This window comes from Myxocyprinus asiaticus, chromosome 46 (assembly GCF_019703515.2).
Source record: "Myxocyprinus asiaticus isolate MX2 ecotype Aquarium Trade chromosome 46, UBuf_Myxa_2, whole genome shotgun sequence".
NCBI lineage: Eukaryota > Metazoa > Chordata > Actinopteri > Cypriniformes > Catostomidae > Myxocyprinus > Myxocyprinus asiaticus.
In genome coordinates this window covers 29,344,092-29,368,013 of record NC_059389.1, presented here as the reverse complement: position 1 = coordinate 29,368,013, position 23,922 = coordinate 29,344,092, and the positions used below count along the sequence as shown (strand labels likewise).

At 37.9% G+C, this 23,922-nt stretch overlaps 1 protein-coding gene across 2 annotated transcripts; it reads right to left on the bottom strand.

Moving 5' to 3' along the window:
* Positions 1-4,136: 4,136 nt before the first annotated feature.
* LOC127436322 (small VCP/p97-interacting protein-like) lies at positions 4,137-23,423 on the bottom strand. Of its 2 annotated transcripts, XM_051690413.1 has the most exons (5): positions 23,008-23,423; positions 17,820-17,870; positions 15,801-15,835; positions 7,835-7,948; positions 5,099-5,127 (listed from the first exon to the last, which is right to left on the bottom strand). In XM_051690413.1, the coding sequence occupies exons 1-4, from the start codon at positions 23,068-23,070 to the stop codon at positions 7,867-7,869; spliced, it is 231 nt and encodes a 76-aa protein (XP_051546373.1). In that variant the 5' UTR covers positions 23,071-23,423; the 3' UTR covers positions 5,099-5,127; positions 7,835-7,866. The 2 variants fall into 2 exon arrangements, with proteins under 2 accessions (XP_051546372.1, XP_051546373.1); XM_051690412.1 differs by lacking the exon at positions 15,801-15,835 and having other exon boundaries at positions 4,137-5,127.
* Between the last annotated feature and the right edge of the window lie 499 nt (positions 23,424-23,922).

The window sequence follows — 23,922 nt, the reverse complement described above, 5'->3', positions numbered from 1 at the left end:
CTTGGAAGCGTCTGTGGTGACCACGACGCATCTGGACACCTGTTGTAGGGGAACTCCTGTCCGCAAAAACATGAGGTCTGTCCAAGGGCTGAATAAGTGGCGGCAGAGCAGCGTGATAGCTAAGCGATGTGTGCCAAGGCGCCATGTCCATCTCGGGACTCGAGTCTGAAGCCAGTGCTGAAGCGGTCTCATATGCATCAACCCGAGCGGCGTGACTGCCGCAGAGGAAGCCATATGCCCCAGGAGCCTCTGAAAGTGTTTCAGTGGAACCGCTGTCCTCCGCCTTAATGACTTCAGGCAGTTCAGCACCAACTGCGCGTGCTCGCTTGTGAGGCATGCAATCCTTGAGACCGAGTGTAACTCCATGCCGAGAAAAGAGATGCTCTGAACCAGGGAGAGCTTGCTCTTTTCCCAGTTGACCTGAAGCCCTAGACGGCTGAGGTGCCTGAGCACCAGGACCCTGTGCGCTCACAGCCGTGAGCGGCGCTCCGAACCCAGTCATCAAGCTGCGAGCGCTCAGGGGAGGGTGGAGGTTTCCAGTCCAACCCAATACTTGCAGCAGCCCAGGCAAGCATGGTGGTCAGCTCTGCGTCAGCCTCAGACTGGGCGGGCAGACCCGAAGGCAGCCTGGTCGAGTCCTCAGCATCCGACATCGCCAGTGCACTCTCCGATGCAGCGATCGAAGACTCATCCTGCTCGCATCCCCCGAAAGAGACGTCAAGCTGGCCATGAGGTGGGCTGGCCTCATTTCAGAACCGGACGGTAGCAAACGAGCGTGCTGGGGAACGGCCAAATCGCCTCCAGCACCAGCCGGACCAGCTCATACCCGTGGGTAGAAGGCGCAGCGCGGGGGGCGGCTAGAGTGTCTTTCCTGCTTCGGAAGGAGGAAAGCCGCGACCACAACATTGCCATGGTCATATTCTCACAATGAGAACATTCTCATCTCAGTGTGATCGCTTTAAGAGGTGAATGGAACAGCAGTAGTATTCAGCTCTCTGATAGTACAACCGCTCGGCTCCGAAGAAAAAATTTGAATGAGAGTGGGCATTCCTTCTCCTTTATACCCGTATGTCCGGGGGAGTGGCATGCAAATTCCACTCGCCAATTCTCATTGGCCTTTTCTCAAAAGAATAGTGGTGTTCGGGGCTCTCAAGAGCGACCCCTAGTGTCACTACATCGACACAACGTCGAGTGAGTGACAGGAGGGGAACTAATCTATAGCTCACTGCTACATGAATGGCAAGTTATATCCCATGAGTCAGCACGAGTTTGATCTAGTCACCACTGCATGATCCAGGGACATGAAGGTTGAGAGTTTACATGTGAAAAGTTAAGATGTTCATAGCTTAAGACAGCAAAACCCCTATGAATGACTGCTGTAACGTCTATAGCATAAAGTAATACATTCAGCTTGGGTCATAAGAACAGCAGGGTACTACCAGTGATGTAGCCAGAAACAACACTCTGGGTGTTTTTCTCCAAATTCCATTTTGTTTTTTTCCCAAATTCCATGTTTTCGGTTTTATTTTTCTGAATTATGGGTTTTAAAGTTTAATTACATTTCATCATTAAAAAACTGTCTTAATCAAATTGATAGAATTTTAATAAAATGAAAATTTAACAATTACTTTTTAACATACCATTGCTTTATTTTTTTTATTAAATGAAGAGCATCTATAATGATCTTCACAGCACAATTCAAAACCCAAAATTTGAGTTTTTTTGTTTCTTTTATTTGTATTATTATGGTCAAATACAGTGCTGCACAATAGAGAATTACAGTATTAATGAAAGCAGTGATGAAACTCTTAACCTGTTGATGTGCATCCCCCCATAAAGATGTATAATTTGTCAACATTATGAACAATTTTGTTCATAATTTAAGCACACTATATAGTAAATGTAAACTCATTTAAGCAAAGTAAAGTCAAACCCATGGGTGGGGTCAATGAGCATAAGCAAAGTAAAGACAAACCCATGGGTGGGGTCAATGAGCATCAACAGGTTAAGATACTGCTTAAATATAATGTAATTATTATTGATATATAGTATCATCATTATTATTACTACTACTACTAAAACTACATTGAATATTCAATTTTACTATACAGAAGTAAAATATTGCTGTGGCATTTTTTAAATTTCACGTGTCTAGTTAAATGGAGTGGAAAACCGGTTGTTTTTGACGGCTTCACTTCTCACCTCCAGAAAGCAGTTAACTAAATGGGCTAATGTGCTTATTACACTGCAAAAGGCTATGATTTAATTATATAAATATATATAGTCTATATGTGCTGTGCTCCACATCGAATAAAGTGTTCTGCTCTTTGTCATTAACACACACACAGAACGCATGTGATGTTAATCATGCGGTTAGTGTATAAGCAGTGGCTTCTCACATCACTTTCTGTTAAAGAAGCAATATGTATAATTGACATCAAGCGTTTAAAATGGGTACTGCAGTCCAAATTCAAAATATTGGAGAGAGTTGTCTCCCCTGCCCCCTCCTCCCCAGACTTGAAGCTCACACGGTTTGCCAGGTTGAGGACACGCAACAGGAATGAGCAAACTGACAATGGCAAGCGACGAGCCTTACACTGTAAGTTGATCAGCTAATGTATACGTTTGCAATGTTTTTATTGTTTATAAATTATAAACCAGCTCATGTGGATTTTTTTTATAAGTCTGTCAATGTTACCTAGATGTATTGCCAGATGTGTTTGCCCCCTAACTTGTTTCAAATCTGGCAACCCGGGGTGTCGAAATACTATTGTGAAATGGGCAGTGGGCGAGATCACATAGGCCAAAACACAAACAGAAATTGCAGCCCGGAATGGACATTTCAAAGTAGAATATACTGGCTGTAGCACTGTTTTCAGAGAAGCCAGTTTTTGAACTTAGCATGTTTCCTAAATCTCTGATAACATATTATGATAATTTTATGCTTTAGTACAGTAAATATATTACATATTGCTCCTTTAAAGGTGCACTCAGTAATTCTAATCCAGTACACTTTTTGTCAAATTCTGCAAATATCTCCTCACAGTCCGTTCTGTGGGTGGGCCAAAAAAAAATCTAGTGTTTGTACACAGCCCTGGCTCTGTAAATGGGACAAAAACAAAGTGCAACAGACCAATCCACACAACACTACTCCAGCCAATCAGCAACAGGGGGTGGTTCTTTTGTGTGCACAGGATGGGGGGTGGGGGCAGAACAAGAGGGAAATTAATTAGAAGAGCGACGGCAAATCTGGCTGATGTGAACTTTCTAAACTTCAAGGAGGACAAATGGCTGAGAAACAGACTAAGAGAAAAAGGTCAGACGAATATAAACTAAAAAAGAAGGATAATGATAAGGCGAGGGCTAGGAGCCACGTCAACGTTGGCGAGGCTTTTCAGCAGTGGAGAGACCCCTAAGTGGTAAAAGGCTTGAAGATGGATGCAGAAGTTGCTCTTTTTCTTCTCGATAGGTGGGTAACATAAATTTTGCTATGATTCACAGAACACTTATATGCTGTTGTTGTGATGTTAGATTTAGTAGCAGGAGAGATGTGAGTGTCTGGAGCTGGTGTGCGTAAAACCGTCTCACGTGCATGAATTTGGGGGGCGGGCACTGAAGGAGGAGTGTGTTTGTTTTGGCAGTTGAGTTAGAATACCAACAGTGTTTCTCAGGAATCACTGAGTGCACCTTTAAAGCTTATGCAGACTGTTTAGGCTATTTGTTTAATTAAATCTCAGCCTTTTGTGGTTTAATCATCACACTAGGACATATAACGATTTTAATTTGATTAATTGTGCATTTATACATTAATTTCATCACAAATATGTATATTTCCGTGACATTCCACATTTTACAGTTAATTCAGTTTTCAATAATGGATTCTGCAATTCCGTCTGTGTGGAAATCGTAGGGCCCTAACTAAAGCACGATAAAGGACCTTTAACAACCACTGCATCAATTTCCTACCGTAGATCCTTCAGCACGTAAATTCAGGAGTAAATATCTTTCAAGTGTATTTTCCAAATATTCCACAATATGCATAATATATCATAATTGGGGGAAGAAAAGAACAACAATTAACTTATTTTGCATATGTGAACGTGCGCAATTATGAATAATGAAGCAGAAATCCAAACTCGGTAGCATAAACTTTATTTAAAGTGCACGCTTGTTGCTCCGCTTCAGTTGTGAGAGTGCGCATGTAATCTGAGACGGCCTCTGTAATGCATTGGGTGTTATTATAGTCATTCAAATGGATCATTATATTCCATAATCGATGTACGTCAGCATTATATTGATGCATTTTATACCCCTACATACTATTATTAAGCATTCAAAAATGTATATATAGTCTTTTTATTTGGGTGTGCAAGCTTATGTTTTGGGTGGCATTTGCACACCCTGGCACACCCGTGTCTACGCCACTGCTGTATGCAAATACAATCAAGGGGCAGTGAAAGTGCTGACTCAAATAATCAAATATCCTTCATTCACAATTTTAACTTCACTCTTAAATATCAACCATTTATCAAAATTATCAAACACATGCTGTACAGTCCTGAATAATCGCAAAATGCACTATAAACCTACAACCAAAACACATGACTTGTAATTTATGCATGACTTGATAAATATAAATGACTGAATATGCACTTAATGATTCTTAAAGCCATTACAAAACATGCTTTTCTGTTATATAAATGTGTATTAAAATGACAATGAGATCTCAGATTCAACAAGTTCTTTAACAAATCAATGTCAAAAATAGAGAGCACCTTGGTATAAATGCAGTGTGCGTGAAAATTATTGATGAACATAAATTATATTGTGAACAGTTTGCGTACAAAAACATTCATTGTTAAATCACAATTCTACTGGCTAGCACATCTTGGCATTTTAAAGTTGTGTGGTCTGAATCCACTCAGACAGCATGGAGGAGCTTTGTGCGGGAGCTTGGTAATAATTCTAGTCTCTACACACACTCCCCTGTTTGTGTATACTTCAAAATAAGAAAAAGAAAAAGAAAGAGTTTGAAAAATCTCTGAAGTCAGTGGGAAATACTGCAGATGGTCACCCCCGATGTAGACATACCAGTGATCTTCCTGCAGCCTGTTAGCCAACCTGCCACTGGAGAGAGAGAAAATAAGGCTGGACTTATAGCAATACTAAAATAATATATGCATTAATCTTTATTCATAAGTGTAAAGAATAAACACTAAACACTTTCCATGAATAAAGTACAAGATAGAGATTAAAACTCTTAAAAATGTCATAAGACTATTTTTGAACAAAATATTAGAAATGTTGCTCGTCAACCTCAGAAGGTCAAACTACATTTTATATGTGCTGTTTTTATTTCATTCATTTTATATGAAGTTTGTCATTTTTCTGCCCTGTTTACCTGCTACAAAAAGATTTCTGTGATTTCATTATTTTCTAATAATAACATTTCCATGGCTTTCAAAATAGTGGTGAGGATTTTAATTCATCGTTCATTTTGATTTTGTTTGCTGATTCGTTCAGTGGCGATTTCTGGAGATAGCATATTTATGCGACAAATGTGTGAGTCATTCAATCATTGAGGGATTTGTTTAGTTGTTATCTCCTCAACAATGGAATTAAATGAGAATGATTCGTTCAAAAACACTGATTCGTTTAGAAACAAAACACCACCAGTGCTGGGTGGATTACTTGTGAATTGTAATCAGGTACTGATTACAAATTACATGACAAAAAATGCAATCCGTAATGTAATCTCATAGATTACATTTTGGGATAATCTAATCCAATTACTTTCAGATTACTTTCAACCTAATTCTATTTTATTTTATGTCACATGCATTTGAGTAGGATAATCATTTTAAAATAACAGTACAAAGAGGAAGAAAATGTATTCCATTCTTTATTACTAACAAAAAAAAAAAGAGCCTCACAAAAAGAGCTCCTTATGACATTTTTAAAAAGCACATTAAATGAAATATTTTAAAACAGCAGAGTTCCACCGAGTCACACAAGGAACAATTGTGTCAAGTTTTATGTCAAGTTTCATGCAGTGGACTCCACTGCAAAAGCAGCAACAATAAAGTGATGGGCTTTGTTCCATATTGCTGCACATTTTGCAATTGAACTGTTGTGTACCCTGTGGGCATCCACTAGATCCTTTGAAGCAATTAAGTTCAATGAGTGAGCTGCACACCATTGGTGAAGTAGTAAGAAATAATATATGTATTTTTAAAACATATCTAGTTCATTTTAAGTGCATAAAAAACATTACATAAACAAACAATAATGAACCTGAAATCAACAGCAATGACATTGCAAAGTCAAAGTTTACAGCTCAAAACTCTGACACACTTACTTTTAACCCTTACTACATGACAGGAATAAAAGGTATGAAAGAAAAGAATCTCATTCCATTTTTACACAAATTGCAGTGTTGACTGCACTGCCAAGCATAACATTTCAACCCTGTTAACAAAGTTATTGTAAGAAAAGTGATGCAATATCACACAAGTAAGAGTGCTGTTGTTCAATATATCAGCATGTCTGCGATTCCACCATAAACATAAACATGGGGCAGCAGATTATTTACTTTTATACTTTTTATTCCTGTCATCCTGGAACAGGGTTGAATTGTTGCACTTTACAAACACTGTTGCTTGCAAAATCTTGGACATTGTTAAAAATGACTTTTTTTGGTAATTAAAACAAGTTCTACATTTCCTTCATACATTTCTTCTTTGCCAGTGGAAATAGTTCCAACAGAACACAAAGAATTAAGCACAACTCGCTCTCTGCACAGCTCTCATTCTCTGGTTTTTAACTAGTGGTGTTCAGTGCTGGGTAGTAACAGATTACATGTAATCTGGATTATGTAATCAGATTACACAAGTACTTGTAATTTGATAAAATTACATTTTAAAATACCTGAATCGGAATAGTTACTTTTTTATAGATTACATGATTACATATTAAAAAGGCAATGGCAGTAAATTGTTAATAATTTATTGATAATTTTTATATCAATATCATCATATTCTTACCCCAAAGTGCAATAGTGTCACAGATGAACATTTACGTTACAACAGTAAGATATGCACCTCAGCTAAGGAATAGGTGATGGACTAGTAGTAAGCAATGTAAAGTAATCTAGAAAGGGTCCAAATGATGTCATTTCTGGGGTGTTTTTATACAGTGCTCCATTTTCTTAAGGCTGTAAAACAGTTGCTTGCATAATATACGACATAGCTAATTATTACTTTTGGTAATTAATTTAAAAAAGTTCTTCAATTTTACAATGAATTCAGATTTAAAACAGGCTATGTCAAAAGTCGCATTTACATTGAAGTTAATGGGGCCAGTCTGTAAATGTTAAAATACACACCATTTCAAAAGTAAAGCCACAAAGTATGTGATAAAATTGCTTACTAACCTTATCTGTGTAAAGTTACATCCAATAATGAAACAGTAAACCCTGTAATCTGGTAAACACTGTAATGCTAGTTAATCCCTGATTTTGTCACACTAAAATAATGTTAACACATATGATGTTTACGACTTGTGCCTATACTTTTGAAACACAGTCTATTTTAGCATTTATGGACTGGCCCTATGCACTTTCATTGTAAGTGTATCACTGTAACAACAATATTTGCTTTTTAAATAAAGGACGAGTCAAAATTGTAATAATTGTTTTGGTGGTAATTAACATTATGCCACAAATGCTGTCAACTGAACTTATTTTGTATTGAACGTGGAACATTCCTCTAAAAGAAAGTATTGGGACACCAGTTTGTACCCTATTAATGGAAAGTGCCACTAGTTTGTGATGTACCTTCAGCCCTCCTCCTCCAGCAGGTGCAGAGCTCACGGTCTGTTTCTCCATCTCTTCCTGTTTTTTCTTTTTCCTTTCCACGGCTTCTGGGTTTTTGATGCCTCTGTAGGTCGTCTACACACAGAGAAGATCAAATACAACAACTGCACCACACTGTACTCGATCTCACAATACTTGTTCTACAAACACAAAAAATGTCAGAAAAATATTCTTCTATTCGGTGGCAAGGACTTATATTTTTATTTCAAAGAATTTGTTATCATAATACTTCTTGTTGTGAATTGTTGCCATGAATGTTATTTAGTGCTCGCATGCCAAATAGTGGTGCACTTTAGACATGCTGCAAATGTGAGAAAAGGGTAAGGACTGAAACTTAATCGCACCTATTATGTCTGCAACTACCAATTTTTATAAACGACAAGTCAGTTGGTTATTCGAACGACTAGTCACATAGTCTGTGTTAATGATAATAATTCGGTATGTCATAAAATTTCGATATATCGATTACTGATCGGCACATTATTTTATCGATATATTTTTGAGGCATCAATATATTAAAATTAGCCGACATTTAAATTAGAAGCCTAATTTGCATGTTTTCCAATTCACTCAGTTGATCTCTTTTTAACAGTCTGGCGTAATAGCGTTGGGAGACCACAAGAGGGTGATATAACATTTACTGTTGCCGGTCACGGTCAGGAATGGTATCACACACACACACACACACACACACACACACACACACACACACACACACACACGACGAGCTGAAGCGGCACAGTTACAAAGGTTTTTGTACTTCTTAGAGAATGAACAAAGTGACGTTGATGAGTTTGCATGTTAGTGTATGAAACTGGTGTAACTGTGCAAACTGAACGAGAAATGGCTACATTCTGTATGTATCCTTGAATAGGTCTTTCATTTAAGCTGTCAAACCACAAAATGACATACTTGTAATTGTAAATACATTGTGTTGGCTATATGAAAGATACATATACACAATATATCATCCATCGATGGCTAGAATAAATAATCTTTGACCTTTGATAATGATTTGGGTCACATTTAATGAAAAACTATGCGAGTTGTGCTCTGTGGCACTGCAGAATTTTGAGCATTGGCGGTGTGTCCGTACCTTCGTAGAAAATAGTTTCGAATTTTAGAATGCGCCATGTTGTCTGCCAGATGTGTCCTGTGTGCGACCCCCTTTAATCTACCCTCCCATTTGAAAAGCAGCCCAATTTATATCTGAAAAAAATCCTGATATATTGTATATCGATAATCAATCAGAAAATCTTCCGATTATCGATGCGGAAAAAGGCATCGATCCCAAGCCTAATAATAATATATAATTAGTCCCTGTTATTTTCACGTGACCCCGATCAGATGCCTTTTAGAGGGATATACGGATGCTAAGTGCCGCACTTCAACATGGTGACTAATGGATATTCAACAAATAAATAGGCTAAATAACTATAACATCTTAATGCACAAAAATATCAAAGTAAGAAATAAGAAAGGCTCCAATACAGAGTGGCACAGAACCGATTATGTGCATCCTGAACACAGAATGACGTGCTTCAATGTAACCAGGGTACTTCAGTAACTCCAGGGTACTTCAAAAGCATAGAACTGCGAGATAATATTGCGGGTACACATCTAGTTTACGACATCAAGCAGTTTAAACTTACTTTACTGAAACTATTTATTTAAGCAGTTTCAGAGAGGAATATCACTCACAGCAGAGGATTTTGCATTTGACAGTGATCGTCTTCAAATGTATTGATTCTTTGATGGCTGTAATAACAGCGCATAAAAAGACTAAACCTAAAGCATTAAAGAGACAAAATTCTTGCAGAGGGTTTTACTGTGCTGACACAAAAATTACTGCTCAAGAAAAAAAATCAACTGACATCGAGAAGAAGCTGTAGAACAAAAGAGGAAAGCATAGTCGATCATTTGGAATTACGTATTTTGGATTTGTAGACGCTAAATACACTGAAAACAAGCAACGCAACAAAACTAGAATGCTCCCATTATAATCAAGGCATAAACACGGTGTAAATAAGTGATTTATTGTGCCATGTAGCAGCTTTATGTACAATGAGAGCATTCGTTAGAGCTCGTGCAGCAGTAATTAACAGCTTCAGTCATTATAAAGGGAGATTTTTATATTGCTGTGTTGCTCAATTTCTGTGAACAATTTATTCGAAAATAAAATAACAGTTTTGTTTTATCATGCTACTAAGTAGGCCAATGTGAAGTTGATTTACTTATGTATAAAACAGCAGTTCTCAGCTTGTTTTGGATGTATAGTCTATGTAAAGATTATGGCATAAAGTTGGACATAAATATTTAATGTAACTTCTATTAATCGCGATTACAATATCAAGGGCAATAATCGACAATCATGATTTTTGTCTTAATCGTGCAGCCCTAGTGAACAGTGATTTATATTTTGGTCTGTTCCTCACACAAAGCTATCATGTGACTTCAAAAATTGTATGGACTACTTTTATAATGCTTTTTTAAAAAAAAAAAATTAATTTATTTTGGAGCTTGACAACCCATTTTGTTGTATGGAAAAAAAACAACATGAACATTCTTCTAGACATCTCTTTTGTGTTCCACGGGGAAAGAAAGTTACATGGGTTTGAACTGAACATGAACTGGACATGAAGGTGAGTAAATGAGAAGAATATAGCTGCAGGTCAAGCTCCAAAAAGTGGCGGGAGCTCCAAACTGCCAGCAAAGGTATACAGAGCCCGTAACTAGGGCTGCAACTACCAATTCTTTTGATAATTGTTTAATCTTCGATTATTTGTACGATTAATTGGATAAAAATGAAATTTTATTTCCTGTATTTTATTAAAATATGATTTTTCAAAAAACTGAAATGATAAAGGCCGTAAAAATTTGGTTTGATTTACTGTATACTGATTTCACGATTCTATACTCTCACAAAACTTTGAAGAAATCCTGAAATGTATTATTATTATTACTTTATGACATATGTGAAAAAGTTTACTTGTAAAACTTAACAAAAAATGCTCATCATTAAAGAGTAAAATTATCTGTACGACATGGAGTGGGACAAAAAAAATCAGCCCAGCAGAGGGCAATAGTGACACGAGAATAGAAATATTAATAATTCTGCCCAGCTGAAAAATACATAATTATGTTAGATACATATCCTTGTACACTGTCACTGATTACATACATTTAAGTATTTTAATATTTGTGTACAGGAACTTGTGGTGAAGTGCTCAGTTCAACATCTGTGAAGTCTTCTGATGTGAAACAGGAACTACTCAATATCAATCCAGAATTATGGGCTGCCCACAAAGATGAGGCTGGCCTAATAGACGTTAGGCCATACGTGGCTAAACTTTGGCCTAATGTACCAGTATACTGCAAACAGTACCCACTCTCAAAAGAAAAGGAAGAAGGTATTGGTCCAATAATACAACGGTTGCTGTCACAAGGTATATTAAAACCAACCCATTCACCATATAACACACCAATCAATCCTGTCAAAAAGGCTAATGGTACGTGGCAACTGACACAAGATTTGAGGGAAATTAATGATTTAATTGTTCCATATTAATTCTGTTCCAGCAGACCAAACTTATTTTACTGTTATTAATCTGTGTTCTGCCTTTTTCAGTGTGCCAGTCTCGCCTGTTACGCAGCCCCTGTTCGCGTTCACGTACAGAGGCTGACAATACACGTGGACAAGAATGCCCCAGGGATTTAGAGACTCACCTGCTGTGTTTTCTGCTGTAGTGCACGCTACTTTGAAAGATACCAATCTGCCACAACAGACCTGTCTGCTGCAATACACTGACGACATCCTGGTTTCCGGCCCGAACGCTGAATCATGCACTGCTGCCTCAACGATTGTTTGCAATGTACTAGCGTGGGCTGGTTTCAAGGCATCAAAAGACAAGCTGCATTGGGTGAAACCGAGAGTTGACTATCTGGGTCATGAGCTGCAGAAAGGAACAGTTTGTCTCTCCACAGATAGAGTCAAAACAATAACCACCTTTGAGCATCCGACAACAAAGACCCAAATGCAAAGTTTTCTGGGCTTGGTTAAATATTGTCGAGCCTGGGTCCTGAACTGCTCATTGTACGAAAAAATATTGAGAGTGGCCACACTCTCAGGGGCCGAAGATCCCATAAAATGGACTGCTGAAATGGACATGGCTTTCAAGCACTTGCGTAACAGTCTAAGCTCCCCACCGGCTCTAGGTCTGCCAAACTATGGTGAACCTTTCCATCTGTGCATGCATGAGGCTGGAGACACAGCAGCAGTGATCCTCGCCCAGTCCCATGGTGGAACATATAGACCGGTAGCATACTTGTCGAAGACATTAGATGCAGTTGCCAAAGGCCTCCCTGCGTGTCTGAGGGTGGTTGCTGCTGCGGCATTGTTTGTACAAGATGCAGAATGCATTGTTCTTTCAAACCCCCTGATTGTGCACACCTCGCATCAGGTAGGAGCATTTATGCATAATATTACTACACAACACATGACAGCACAACACTGATAGGGGTATGAGGCTATTTTGTTGGCTACTGCTAATCTGACTATTAAACCAACCTCTGTTGTGCATGGTCCAACTTTGTCTTTGCATAAGTTGTTAACCAATGGCCAGTTTTCTGATGACTCACATGATTGCTTGGATCATCTGCATGCATCCACCTCTTGCAGGCCGGATGTTTCCTCATCCGCCCTGGAGGAGGGGGATCACTGGTATATCGATGGGTCATGTTCAAAACCGAATGATGCTGTATACTGGTGTGGTTATGCCATAACTGAACTTCCAAATCGTATTATCGAAGCATATTCACTTTCATACAAATCCGCATAAGCAGCTGAGCTGTTTGCATTGATTTGGGCATGCCAACTGGCCAAAGACAAATCAATCAATATATACACAGACTCAAAATACGCATATGGGGTGGTGCACGATTTTGCCCATATGTGGGAAGAGATTTTAAGATATCCCATTATAACCTAGTAGCAAAGCTTCTGAGAGCAGCACAGTTGCCTGCTAATCTGCCTGTAATAAAAGTCACAGGACACATGACTGAGGAGGCAAGGGGAAACAGATTAGCCAATGAGGTTGCAAAATGGGTGGTGAAGGAAGCTGTGGTAAGCCCTGATTTAAATCAAGCTGATGAAACCATTTTGATGATGCAATCCACTTTAGTCAGAGATATCGACATCAAATTGTTGCAGGCTAATCCATCTGAATCTGATCTCCAACATTGGGCCTCTGATGAAGTAAAACCAGATCAAAATAATTTGTTACGAGACAAACAAGGGTGCCTAGCTTTACCAAAAACAGCCATTGTAGTACTTTGCTGAAATTATCATGGTATTTCTCAAGTGTCAAAAGAAAAGGTAATCCAGTCGATTAAACAAACATCCAACATCTGCAAATTGATTTTACACACATGCCATCGTATCGAAACAATAAACTATTATTAGTCATTGTGGATCGCTTTTCCAAGTGGACAGAAGCCTTCCCGTGTGTGAGGGAAAATGCTAAGACCGTGGTTAAAATTTTAGCTAAAGAAATAATACCGAGGTTTGGTATCCCGTCAGTCATTGAAAGGTAACTTCAAAGGTAACACAGCTCTTAGCAAAAGAACTAAACATAAACTGGCATTTTAACATACCTTATCATCCACAGTCAGCTGGTGTGGTGGAGAGAACTAACTGCACTCTGAAAGAATGCCTAAACAAGGCCTGTACTGAAACAGGAGGAACATGGGTTGATGTATTGCCGGCTGTGTTGACTGAGCTCAGAACGTCACCATCCTCTACCACTAAGCTTTTTCCATTTGAAATACTAATGGGTAGGCCTTTCCCAACCCCCCTGGGTCAAAGGCCGCACTGGCTCTCTTTCCACAAGTGATACGAAAGTGGTGATTGCAGAATATGTGGATTCCCTCATTAAGACATTAAGTGGCATAAATGGTGATGTCTCTCTCTCTCTCCCTCTGCCTGCAGAAAGCCCTACTCACCCATTTGTTCCGGGTCAACAGGTCCTGATCAGGTGTCTAAAACCAACTAAGTTGGGGGAGCCAAAGTATCTGGGCCCAGCTACTGTCCTAGAGGTGACCAGAACCAGAGTGCTAACGGATCTGCAACCGCAGTGGATACCCGCAAGCCGTTTGAAACCTGCACCTAAGGAGAGTCCGACTATTTCGAAAGTGAATTGTGAAAGTACTGGAGGAGCTGAACACGCAGCGCCAGTGCCTAACCGGGAACTTGAGAATTAGGAGGGCCAGAGGAGGGACGAAACCTCGGAAGGACGCATGGAGTAATCGCGCTTCATTATGTACGCTTACCCTCTGTCGAAGTCAACTGAGATTCCGAGAGATCCTTCCGGGATCAAAGCGGGCATTGTGAGAAAAGAAACAACATCTCTCAGTTGACCTCTCAGTTGACATGTTTAAGCTGACATTTAACAGCTAGTGCTTAGTTCCTGTTTTCATAGTGTGTGTGTGTGTGTGTCAGTAATGGAAATCATGTGGAAAGGGTTTCCTGTTCTTCTTCTCTGAGTGTCTCAAGTTAAAGGTTAAATACCACTCCTCTGTTCTAGAATATTTTTTTTCATTTACATAATTAATGTAGAATCTTTATGTATGCTTTCTCCAAATAAGGTATTGTTTAATCTCATTGGATAATGTAGTTGTGCTTAACAATAAATTACGAGAAATCTCTGATGCATACTTCGTGTCTGTGTCATTCATTTCTCCCCTCGAGGATCCGGATCGAGACAGCGACTGCAGACCTGACTTGATACTTAGGGTTCAATCCTGAAAATTCCTATCTAAATTGTTTGTTTATCCAGTAAAATAATGTTTGCCATAGTATAAATTTACTAGTGAAATAAGACATTACGTGTGGAATTATCAGAAGAACTTTCAAATATCAGAACCCTTAGCATTATTATTATACATTATATTCAGAATTACATACGGTTTAATATAGTACAATCATCTGTAAACCCTGTGCAAATTCAGTCTCGCGCTGAAAAGACTCATCCTGTATTACTGTATTACATGCACTTACATGAGCAGGAGAAAACACTTTAAAAACCAGCACACCTTGACTGCTGAGACTTCTCTTACTTTTCTGATATCCATGAAAGCTGCACAATTGATTACATTGAAACTGAAATCGTGGTATGATGTAAATGATTGCGCTCACTTTCTCCATTGTGATCGGTTTGACACGGATGCATGTGCTTGCTTGCTCATAAGAGTTTAACAGAGACTCGCTTGTGGTAAGAACAAACAGTTTTGTGAAATATGCAGCTGATTTGAATTCATAACATGTTCACATTTTAAAATGTAAAAAATAGCAGTAAAATGCAAGTGATGCGCTGGAGTGAAACAACTCTCACGCACCAAACAGCACAAGCACTCGCAGGAACCGCTCCACATGAAATTGTTCAGTTATTATGATCTTCTTTGAAGTGTTTATAAAGTGCTCTCATGTACTGGACAACTTGGGTCCTGTTTTTTTCCCGCTTCAACTTGTCTCCGTTGTTTTTCATGAGTTTCGGAATGCAACACATTTTTCACTGGGCTGTGAAGTGACGTCACTGACAGGCTTCTCTGTGCTTACCGCAAATATCCAACTAATCGATAATGAAATTTGTTGTTGATGATTTCCATTATCGATAATTATTGATTTTATCGATTAGTTGTTGCAGCCCTACCCGTAACCAAACCCTAAACTTTTGTGGAAGTGTGGAAGTTATACATTCACATACAACCTTAGCAGAAACAAGTGCATTGCCATAAGCATTATGTCGTCACAGCAGCAGTGGGAAATATGCTCATTTTAGCCATAATGACACGACAGAAGATTTTTGTCATGGTGATGCAGCAGTAGAAAGCTTCCAGAAGTGTTGACAGCAGAATGTGGATGTTTACTTACCGTGCTGCTTTTGCTCTACGATTTGCCATAAACCTCTAAGAGACAGTAAAAATGCCCAGCAATCACATGTGGGGACACTATACCATGGCATTTACATTTAGTACACACTGTAATCCAAAGCAACTACATTTAAATAGCATCCCAATATCAGAGTAAAAAACGCTAAATGAGAGCATTTCTTGCATTCTTTTCTCCTCTTAATAGTTATTTGTATGTGATGCTCAGAATTTTACAGAACTGAAATGAACTAATTAGGCATACAGTTATATCTAGCTACCTGAATAATAACACATCTGACATATAAAGGTACCTCTATCACCCGCTTGAGTGACCACCAAGAATCAAGGCCATAACCATGTCTTGAACATTGGGGGGAACCAAACCATTTTGGGGGTGGGGGGTCGCGGGTGTTGAGGTTACAAATATAATGGTCCTTGGTTCTTTAACCTGTTGATGCTCATTGACCCCACCCATGGGTTTGACTTTACTTTGCTTAAATGAGTTCACATTTACTATATAGTGTGCTGTTCAAAATTGTTCATATTCACAAATTATACATCTTTATAATATGTCAACATTATTAACTCTTTTTTGACTAGAGTATATAGTATATGTGAACTAATTTAAGCAAAGTGACATCAGTTCTGGGAGGTGGGGCATGCTTGGAATATAGTGCACTTGTCATATGGACTACTGTTATGATGTCTTTATACTGAACCTTTAATAATGATTTATAGTATTTGTCCTTTATGAATCTCGACAGCTCCTGCTCACTATAAACTGTTATTCTATGGAATAAAGCTGCTTAAAATATCTATTTTTATGTTCCAAGAAAAAGTAACAGCATATGGGTTTTGAACAACATATGGGTGAGTAAATGAGTGAGTAAAAGTACATTTTCCATTTTTAGGAGAACTATTCCTTTAACTTGTGGCTCATTTTTTGAGCACAGACCTGACAAGGACGTACTCAAAATAAAATGATCTCTTATAAAAGAAGACTCTTAGGAGAAGCTGTACAAAATTCAGAATTCATTAAAGAAAATCTTAAATTGATTGTTAATGATTACCTAATAATATATGACACTGTCCTTGCCAAAACCTAAAAGCACAACAGAAGCCAAAAGTCACAGGTCTCATGTTCTAGTTCTGATCTGAGTGATAAAGCTCTACTTTGTGTTTTTTTATAGATAATTTTCTTAGACAATGTCAAGAGAATTTTGTAAAATCTCCTTCAAAAAAACAGATTACCACATTTATCCAATTCCTTTACAATATACACACATTCGCATTTATCTTAAGCCTGATTCAGTGAAAACTACTCTGTTAATGTTTTCACATTCACAGTTATGAATGACATCCAAATCACGTACTGTACATGATATATTTTCAATTCAAATCATCGAATTTCGCCAAATGGTGAATAGTTTGCACCCTTGGAAATTAATGTCGGTCGGTACAACATTTTAAATATAAAACAGTGGTCAAATATTGCATGTATAGTTATATACTTACGTCTCACATGACTCAAACACTCTTAACCTGAACTGCTTGCTGATGCACGGCACTCCACGAGGTTCCCGCTCAGCTCTTAAATTTAAGTCCCGCCTTCATCGATTTGATTGGCTATCTCATATGACATTGACAAGCGGCATTAGACTATTGAGCGCGGTAAAAATGTAACGTTTTTAAACTTTTATGTTTTTCTTGCAACAACTTAATGACAACTAGATGGCGAAGAATAATGGACTGCAGCAGAACAGCAACAAGGATATCAATTATTGGGGGGGACAATCTGGCCATATCTGATTATTGGAGGGGACTTGTCCCCCTCAAAGTATATTGTGGTTACAGCCCTGCCAAAAATGCATATTATGTTATGCTTGCAATTCATTGGCCAAACATTCCAATCTGCCTTTTTATTACTCGTGTACAAGTATGTTTCTGGGCTAAGAAGCATCAGACCACGAAACTCAGCTTTACTTGCTCCATAAAGTGACATCAGTTTTGCAAGCATTACCTCTTTCTGTCTCTTCTCTGCAGCTTCAGCCAGCTGTCTTCTCCTCATCTCCTGTTAAACAAACAAAGAAATGTCAGTACATTTATTCACTGCTGGATCATACAGATTCATCATTCTTTTAGTAGATACACATAATCAATGTTGACATTATAGTGACATTAGCTTCATCTGAATTCATGTACTGTCAGAGTATGAACTGTATTTGATGAAGGACGCACTTTTCGGCTGGCAAAACAGTATGTTCTTTAGGTATGCAGGCGAGCAGTATGAATAGATTCCGCATATTATATTATAGTATGGAAGTATGCATATTCAGACACGGGGATTATCATCTCTTACTTTTTGACCAAATATAGATGAAAAAGCATGGTGCATGTTGAAAATGTGATAATATTCAAGAAACTACGCCACATATTAAAGAAAACTCATCAAATTCAAAGAAATACTAGATTTTTAAATACAATTGCCCTGACTGACTAATACTGGCAATCATTCTAGACAAAAAAAAAAAAAAAAAACTATATCTTACAGGACAAGTCTTTGTTGTGGTTATTATTAATAATAAATGTAAGTTTGTATTTTTTATCATATTGCTTTTGCTGCTGTTTTATGAAACCAATATGCCACACAATGCCTTGTGTTACGGTGATTTTACAATGATTAAGGGGGCTTTAGACACTCGCTTCGAGTGAATTTATCATCTCTTACTTTTTGATTGGACATACAGTATATGCTGGGAATACAACTGTCCTGACCACCTAACACATTATGACATCATACACAAGAGAAACATCATTAATGGTTGTGTCATATAGTGGCAACTATAGATTTATAGAATTCTTAAAAAAATTATATTCTATACATTCAATTTTACAGGACATTGTTCCTGGTATTGACGAACTGCCATTATGTTCTCATACAACCTTGTTTTTTAAAGATATATTTTTAGGTTCAATACAAATTATGCTCAAATCAACAGCATTTGTGGCACAGTGCTGATTACCACAAAAATGTATTTAGTCTTATTACGACTGGGTTACAGTGAGGCACTTACAATGGAAGTGAATGGGGCCAATCCATAAACATTAAAATACTCACTGTTTCAAAAGTATAGCCACTTTTCTGTGTAAAGTTATATCCAGTTTTACAACTTTGTTGCCATGATGACATAACGTCGTAAACCCTATGACAACCATAAAAACATAGATTTAAGCAGCTTGAATATTACACAAGTTTTAACAGAAGAATTTGTGTAATCTTTTATAAAAAAAATATATGCTTTACATTTCTGCCTTGAAACCCTCCAAAAACTGGCCCCTAGTGCCTCACTGTAACCTTGATTTTTTCTTTTTCTTTTTAAAAGAAAAAAAGAGGGACGAGTCAAAATAAAGTTTTGATGCAATCAGCATTATGCCACACATGCTGTCGGTTGAGCTTAACTTGTGTTGAACCCAGAATATTTCTTTAACCCTGTAAAGCCTGACATATGAAAGAACTGTCATAAAATTCACATTTTTTGACATTGAACTGTTTTTAGTACCATTAGACAAACTAAAATCGCATGGTTTTTTTTTTTTTTATTATTATTATTTTATTTTTTTATGTTTCATATTTTATACATTAGCCTTTAAAGTTAATTATCCTCCTGAGGTCCAGCAATTCAGCAACTGTGTAGGACATTTGCTATTTAAGTTTTTCTCAGTCTATACATGCTACAGTGATAAATCTGAGTATGGCCATGACCACTTCCTCTCCTTTGTCTATAAATATGGATTGAAATGTATCAGTGTTCAATTCAATACATCAAATACAGGTGCATCTCAATAAATTAGAATGTCGTGGAAAAGTTCCTTTATTTCAGTAATTCAACTCAAATTGTGAAACTCGTGTATTAAATAAATTCAATGCACACAGACTGAAGTAGTTTAAGTCTTTGGTTCTTTTAATTGTGATGATTTTGGCTCACATTTAACAAAAACCCACCAATTCACTATCTCAAAAAATTAGAATACATCATAAGACCAATAAAAAAAAAAAACATTTTTAGTGAATTGTTGGCCTTCTGGAAAGTATGTTCATTTACTGTATATGTACTCAATACTTGGTAGGGGCTCCTTTTGCTTTAATTACTGCCTCAATTCGGCGTGGCATGGAGGTGATCAGTTTGTGGCACTGCTGAGGTGGTATGGAAGCCCAGGTTTCTTTGACAGTGGCCTTCAGCTCATCTGCATTTTTTGGTCTCTTGTTTCTCATTTTCCTCTTGACAATACCCCATAGATTCTCTATGGGGTTCAGGTCTGGTGAGTTTGCTGGCCAGTCAAGCACACCAACACCATGGTCATTTAACCAACTTTTGGTGCTTTTGGCAGTGTGGGCAGGTGCCAAATCCTGCTGGAAAATGAAATCAGCATCTTTAAAAAGCTGGTCAGCAGAAGGAAGCATGAAGTGCTCCAAAATTTCTTGGTAAACGGGTGCAGTGACTTTGGTTTTTAAAAAACACAATGGACCAACACCAGCAGTTGACATTGCACCCCAAATCATCACAGACTGTGGAAACTTAACACTGGACTTCAAGCAACTTGGGCTATGAGCTTCTCCACCCTTCCTCCAGACTCTAGGACCTTGGTTTCCAAATGAAATACAAAACTTGCTCTCATCTGAAAAGAGGACTTTGGACCACTGGGCAACACTCCAGTTCTTCTTCTCCTTAGCCCAGGTAAGACGCCTCTGATGTTGTCTGTGGTTCAGGAGTGGCTTAACAAGAGGAATACGACAACTGTAGCCAAATTCCTTGACACGTCTGTGTGTGGTGGCTCTTGATGCCTTGACTCCAGCTTCAGTCCATTCCTTGTGAAGTTCACCCAAATTCTTGAATCGATTTTGCTTGACAATCCTCATAAGGCTGCGGTTCTCTCGGTTGGTTGTGCATCTTTTTCTTCCACACTATTTCCTTCCACTCAACTTTCTGTTAACATGCTTGGATACAGCACTCTGTGAACAGCCAGCTTCTTTGGCAATGGATGTTTGTGGCTTACCCTCCTTGTGAAGGGTGTCAATGATTGTCTTCTGGACAACTGTCAGATCAGCAGTCTTCCCCATGATTGTGTAGCCTAGTGAACCAAACTGAGAGACCATTTTGAAGGCTCAGGAAAACTTTGCAGGTGTTTTGAGTTGATTAGCTGATTGGCATGTCACCATATTCTAATTTTTTGAGATAGTGAATTGGTGGGTTTTTGTTAAATGTGAGCCAAAATCATCACAATTAAAAGAACCAAAGACTTAAACTACTTCAGTCTGTGTGCATTGAATTTATTTAATACACGAGTTTCACAATTTGAGTTGAATTACTGAAATAAATGAATTTTCCACGACATTCTAATTTATTTAGATGCACCTGTACAATATTAATAAAATATTATTTTTTCAATAAAAAATGTTTTGCATATGTATTGTATGCACTAAACACTATATTGACATTTAAAAAAGGAAATTGTCAAACTTTTTTCGCTGGGTCTCAGAAACTTATGGTAAGATGACATCATAATAGCTTGTACTGTAAAATAATGAGATCTTTATAATGACAAAGCATTATATATGAAAATACACAGAAATATTAGTTCACACTTAAAAAAAAATTTTTATCCCCTTTTCTCCCAATTTGGAATGCCCAATTCCCACTACTTAGTAGGTCCTTGTGGTGGCACGGTTACTCACCTCAGTCCGGGTGGCAGAGGACAAGTCTCGGTTGCCTCCGCTTCTGAGACAGTCAATCCACGCATCTTATCACGTGACTCATTGTGCATGACACCGCAGAGACTCACAGCATGTGGAGGCTCATGCTACTCTCCACGATCCACGCACAACTTACCAAGCGCCCCTTTGAGAGCGAGAACCACTAATCGCGATCACGTGGAGGTTACCCCATGTGACTCTACCCTCCCTAGCAACCGGGCCAATTTGGTTGCTTAGGAGACCTGGCTGGATTCACTCAGCACACCTTGGATTCGAACTCAAGACTCCAGGGGTGATAGTCAGCGTCAATACTCGCTGAGATACCCAGGCCCCCCATATTACTTCATACTTTAAATATATCTTATAAAAAGTACATTTCAGAATTTTCAAAGCTCTGTGATTTTTTTGTGGTGGGCATGAATGGAATGTAATGGTGATTGAGAAATTTACCTCAAAAGCCTGTTGTATCATATTTGATACATGGATTTCAAAGTTTTTTTTTTAATAACATAATGTTTTAACCAAGCACAAGTTGCTTATATTCAGCAAATACTCATTTTAAAATATCAGTAACAATATAATCATTACTGTCACTTTTATTTTATTAAAAGCAGCAAAGGTTTCACATAAATAAAATCAAATGAGTGCATGCAATACGGGTTGAAAAAATATTTGCTATCAAGAAATAAACCTAATAATGGTTTATTAGGTTAATTTGGTTAATTTCAACATATACTAAGTGATGCACCAAAATGAAAATTCTGGACACATTGGACCAAAAACTGAAATTATTCTTTGTTTAGAATAATTCAATTCTAAATGTTATCATTAGGGATCAAAGTAATCAAAACAAGCAATTACAATATTTTTGCCATTATCAGTGGAAACAAATAAATGCTTCAAGCTGCACCCCCCCCCCCCCCCAATGTTCAAGCCAAATCTCCGCCCTTCATTAGAAGGAATATTCCTACCATCGGATCAATTCAAGCTTGCAGTACCAGCTATTTTTCACCAGAGGGCAGTAAGCGAAACTTCAGCTGTACAGAGAACAAGCCACAGCTTGCTTGATACTAGCAACAACAGCACGAGATGAAGACGCGTATAAGCTGCTGATTTTGAGACATGTTTTTCTACGTTCTTCTGACACAGCGACATAAAAACGCTGCGTTTACGACGCAATGCAACCAATGATGAGTGACATCATTATTGGGAGTGTCTGCCTCAGCCACTATGACATTATTAATGGAAAGAATTCTTAAAATGTCTGTTCTATATAACTATATTATTCTATATACTCTAATTTAAATGACAGTGTTATTAGTAAGTATTGTTATTATACAAGCTCATTTGAGCTATTATGATGTCACAGTAACAATGGGACGCGTCAACACTTAAGTGAAATAAGTAATATCTTTCATGTAAGATAAAGTATTTTGAAATGTGATTAAATACTCACAGGGTCTGGTGTGACTACTACATCATCTTCAGCTCCATTCAAACAGGGCAAACACATCCCCATACTGATGTCCAGTGAAGCACAGGCACAAATAAAACACTTTTCAGCCGAACCCGAGGGAAATAAGCACTTGTGAGGATTCCAGACTGTTGTAATGAGCACTAACAGACTTTATAGCGGCACTATGAAAGCTGCTGGAACTGAACTAGCAATGTAAACAAAGATGTGCTGTTCTCCTTTAACCAGCTACCGCTACTGATCAATCACATTTACTACACTAACAGACTAATATAACCCTCAACAAACCTCTTTCTCACGCCTCCAGGCATCTGGATTTTGATTTTGAGGGTTAAATGTGAAGTATTTGTAGAGCTGATGGTGTAGCTGTCAGAATTAGAGTATTACAGCAGCTCCGTTAGTCGAGAACAGTGAAGCTCAACAGCGCCATGCTGCGGTATGGAAGTGAAAACAACACTTACAGTACAGTACTAATGCGATCACAAGATGCTCTGATTTACACTTGAATGATTACCATAACATATAAAATACTTGCGACAACATGCCCTGACATTTATGAACAATATTCTTTATTGTGTTGACTTGTTTACTCAGAAGCCAAAATATGATATTGGGAGTTAGTTGAGGACAGAATTCAGAAAAATGATTCTAATTTAAGAGACCTTTAAACATACAAAACCACTGCTATGGAAACACTACATTTTCACAATGTAGTGTACACAACACAATCATCATTTTTGGGACATATACTGTACTGTGCAAAAGTTTTAGGCACATAAGATGTTTCACAAAAGAATTTGTCTTAAGATGGTTATATATATTTTCAGCTTTAGTGTGTCAGTAGGAAATATAAATGTTAGACTCCCAAACATTTCTTTTGCAAATAGAAAATATCAG

Excerpts from the sequence above, each read along its gene's own strand:
- LOC127436322 (XM_051690412.1), bottom strand. The coding sequence starts at position 23,070 with ATGGGGATGTGTTTGCCCTGTTTGAATGGAGCTGAAGATGATGTAGTA. Across the intron at positions 17,871-23,007 it reads TAGTAGTCACACCAGACCCT|GAGATGAGGAGAAGACAGCT; the intron begins GTGAGTATTTAA and ends TTTGTTTAACAG. Across the intron at positions 7,949-17,819 it reads CAGAGAAGAGACAGAAAGAG|ACGACCTACAGAGGCATCAA; the intron begins GTAATGCTTGCA and ends CTCTGTGTGTAG.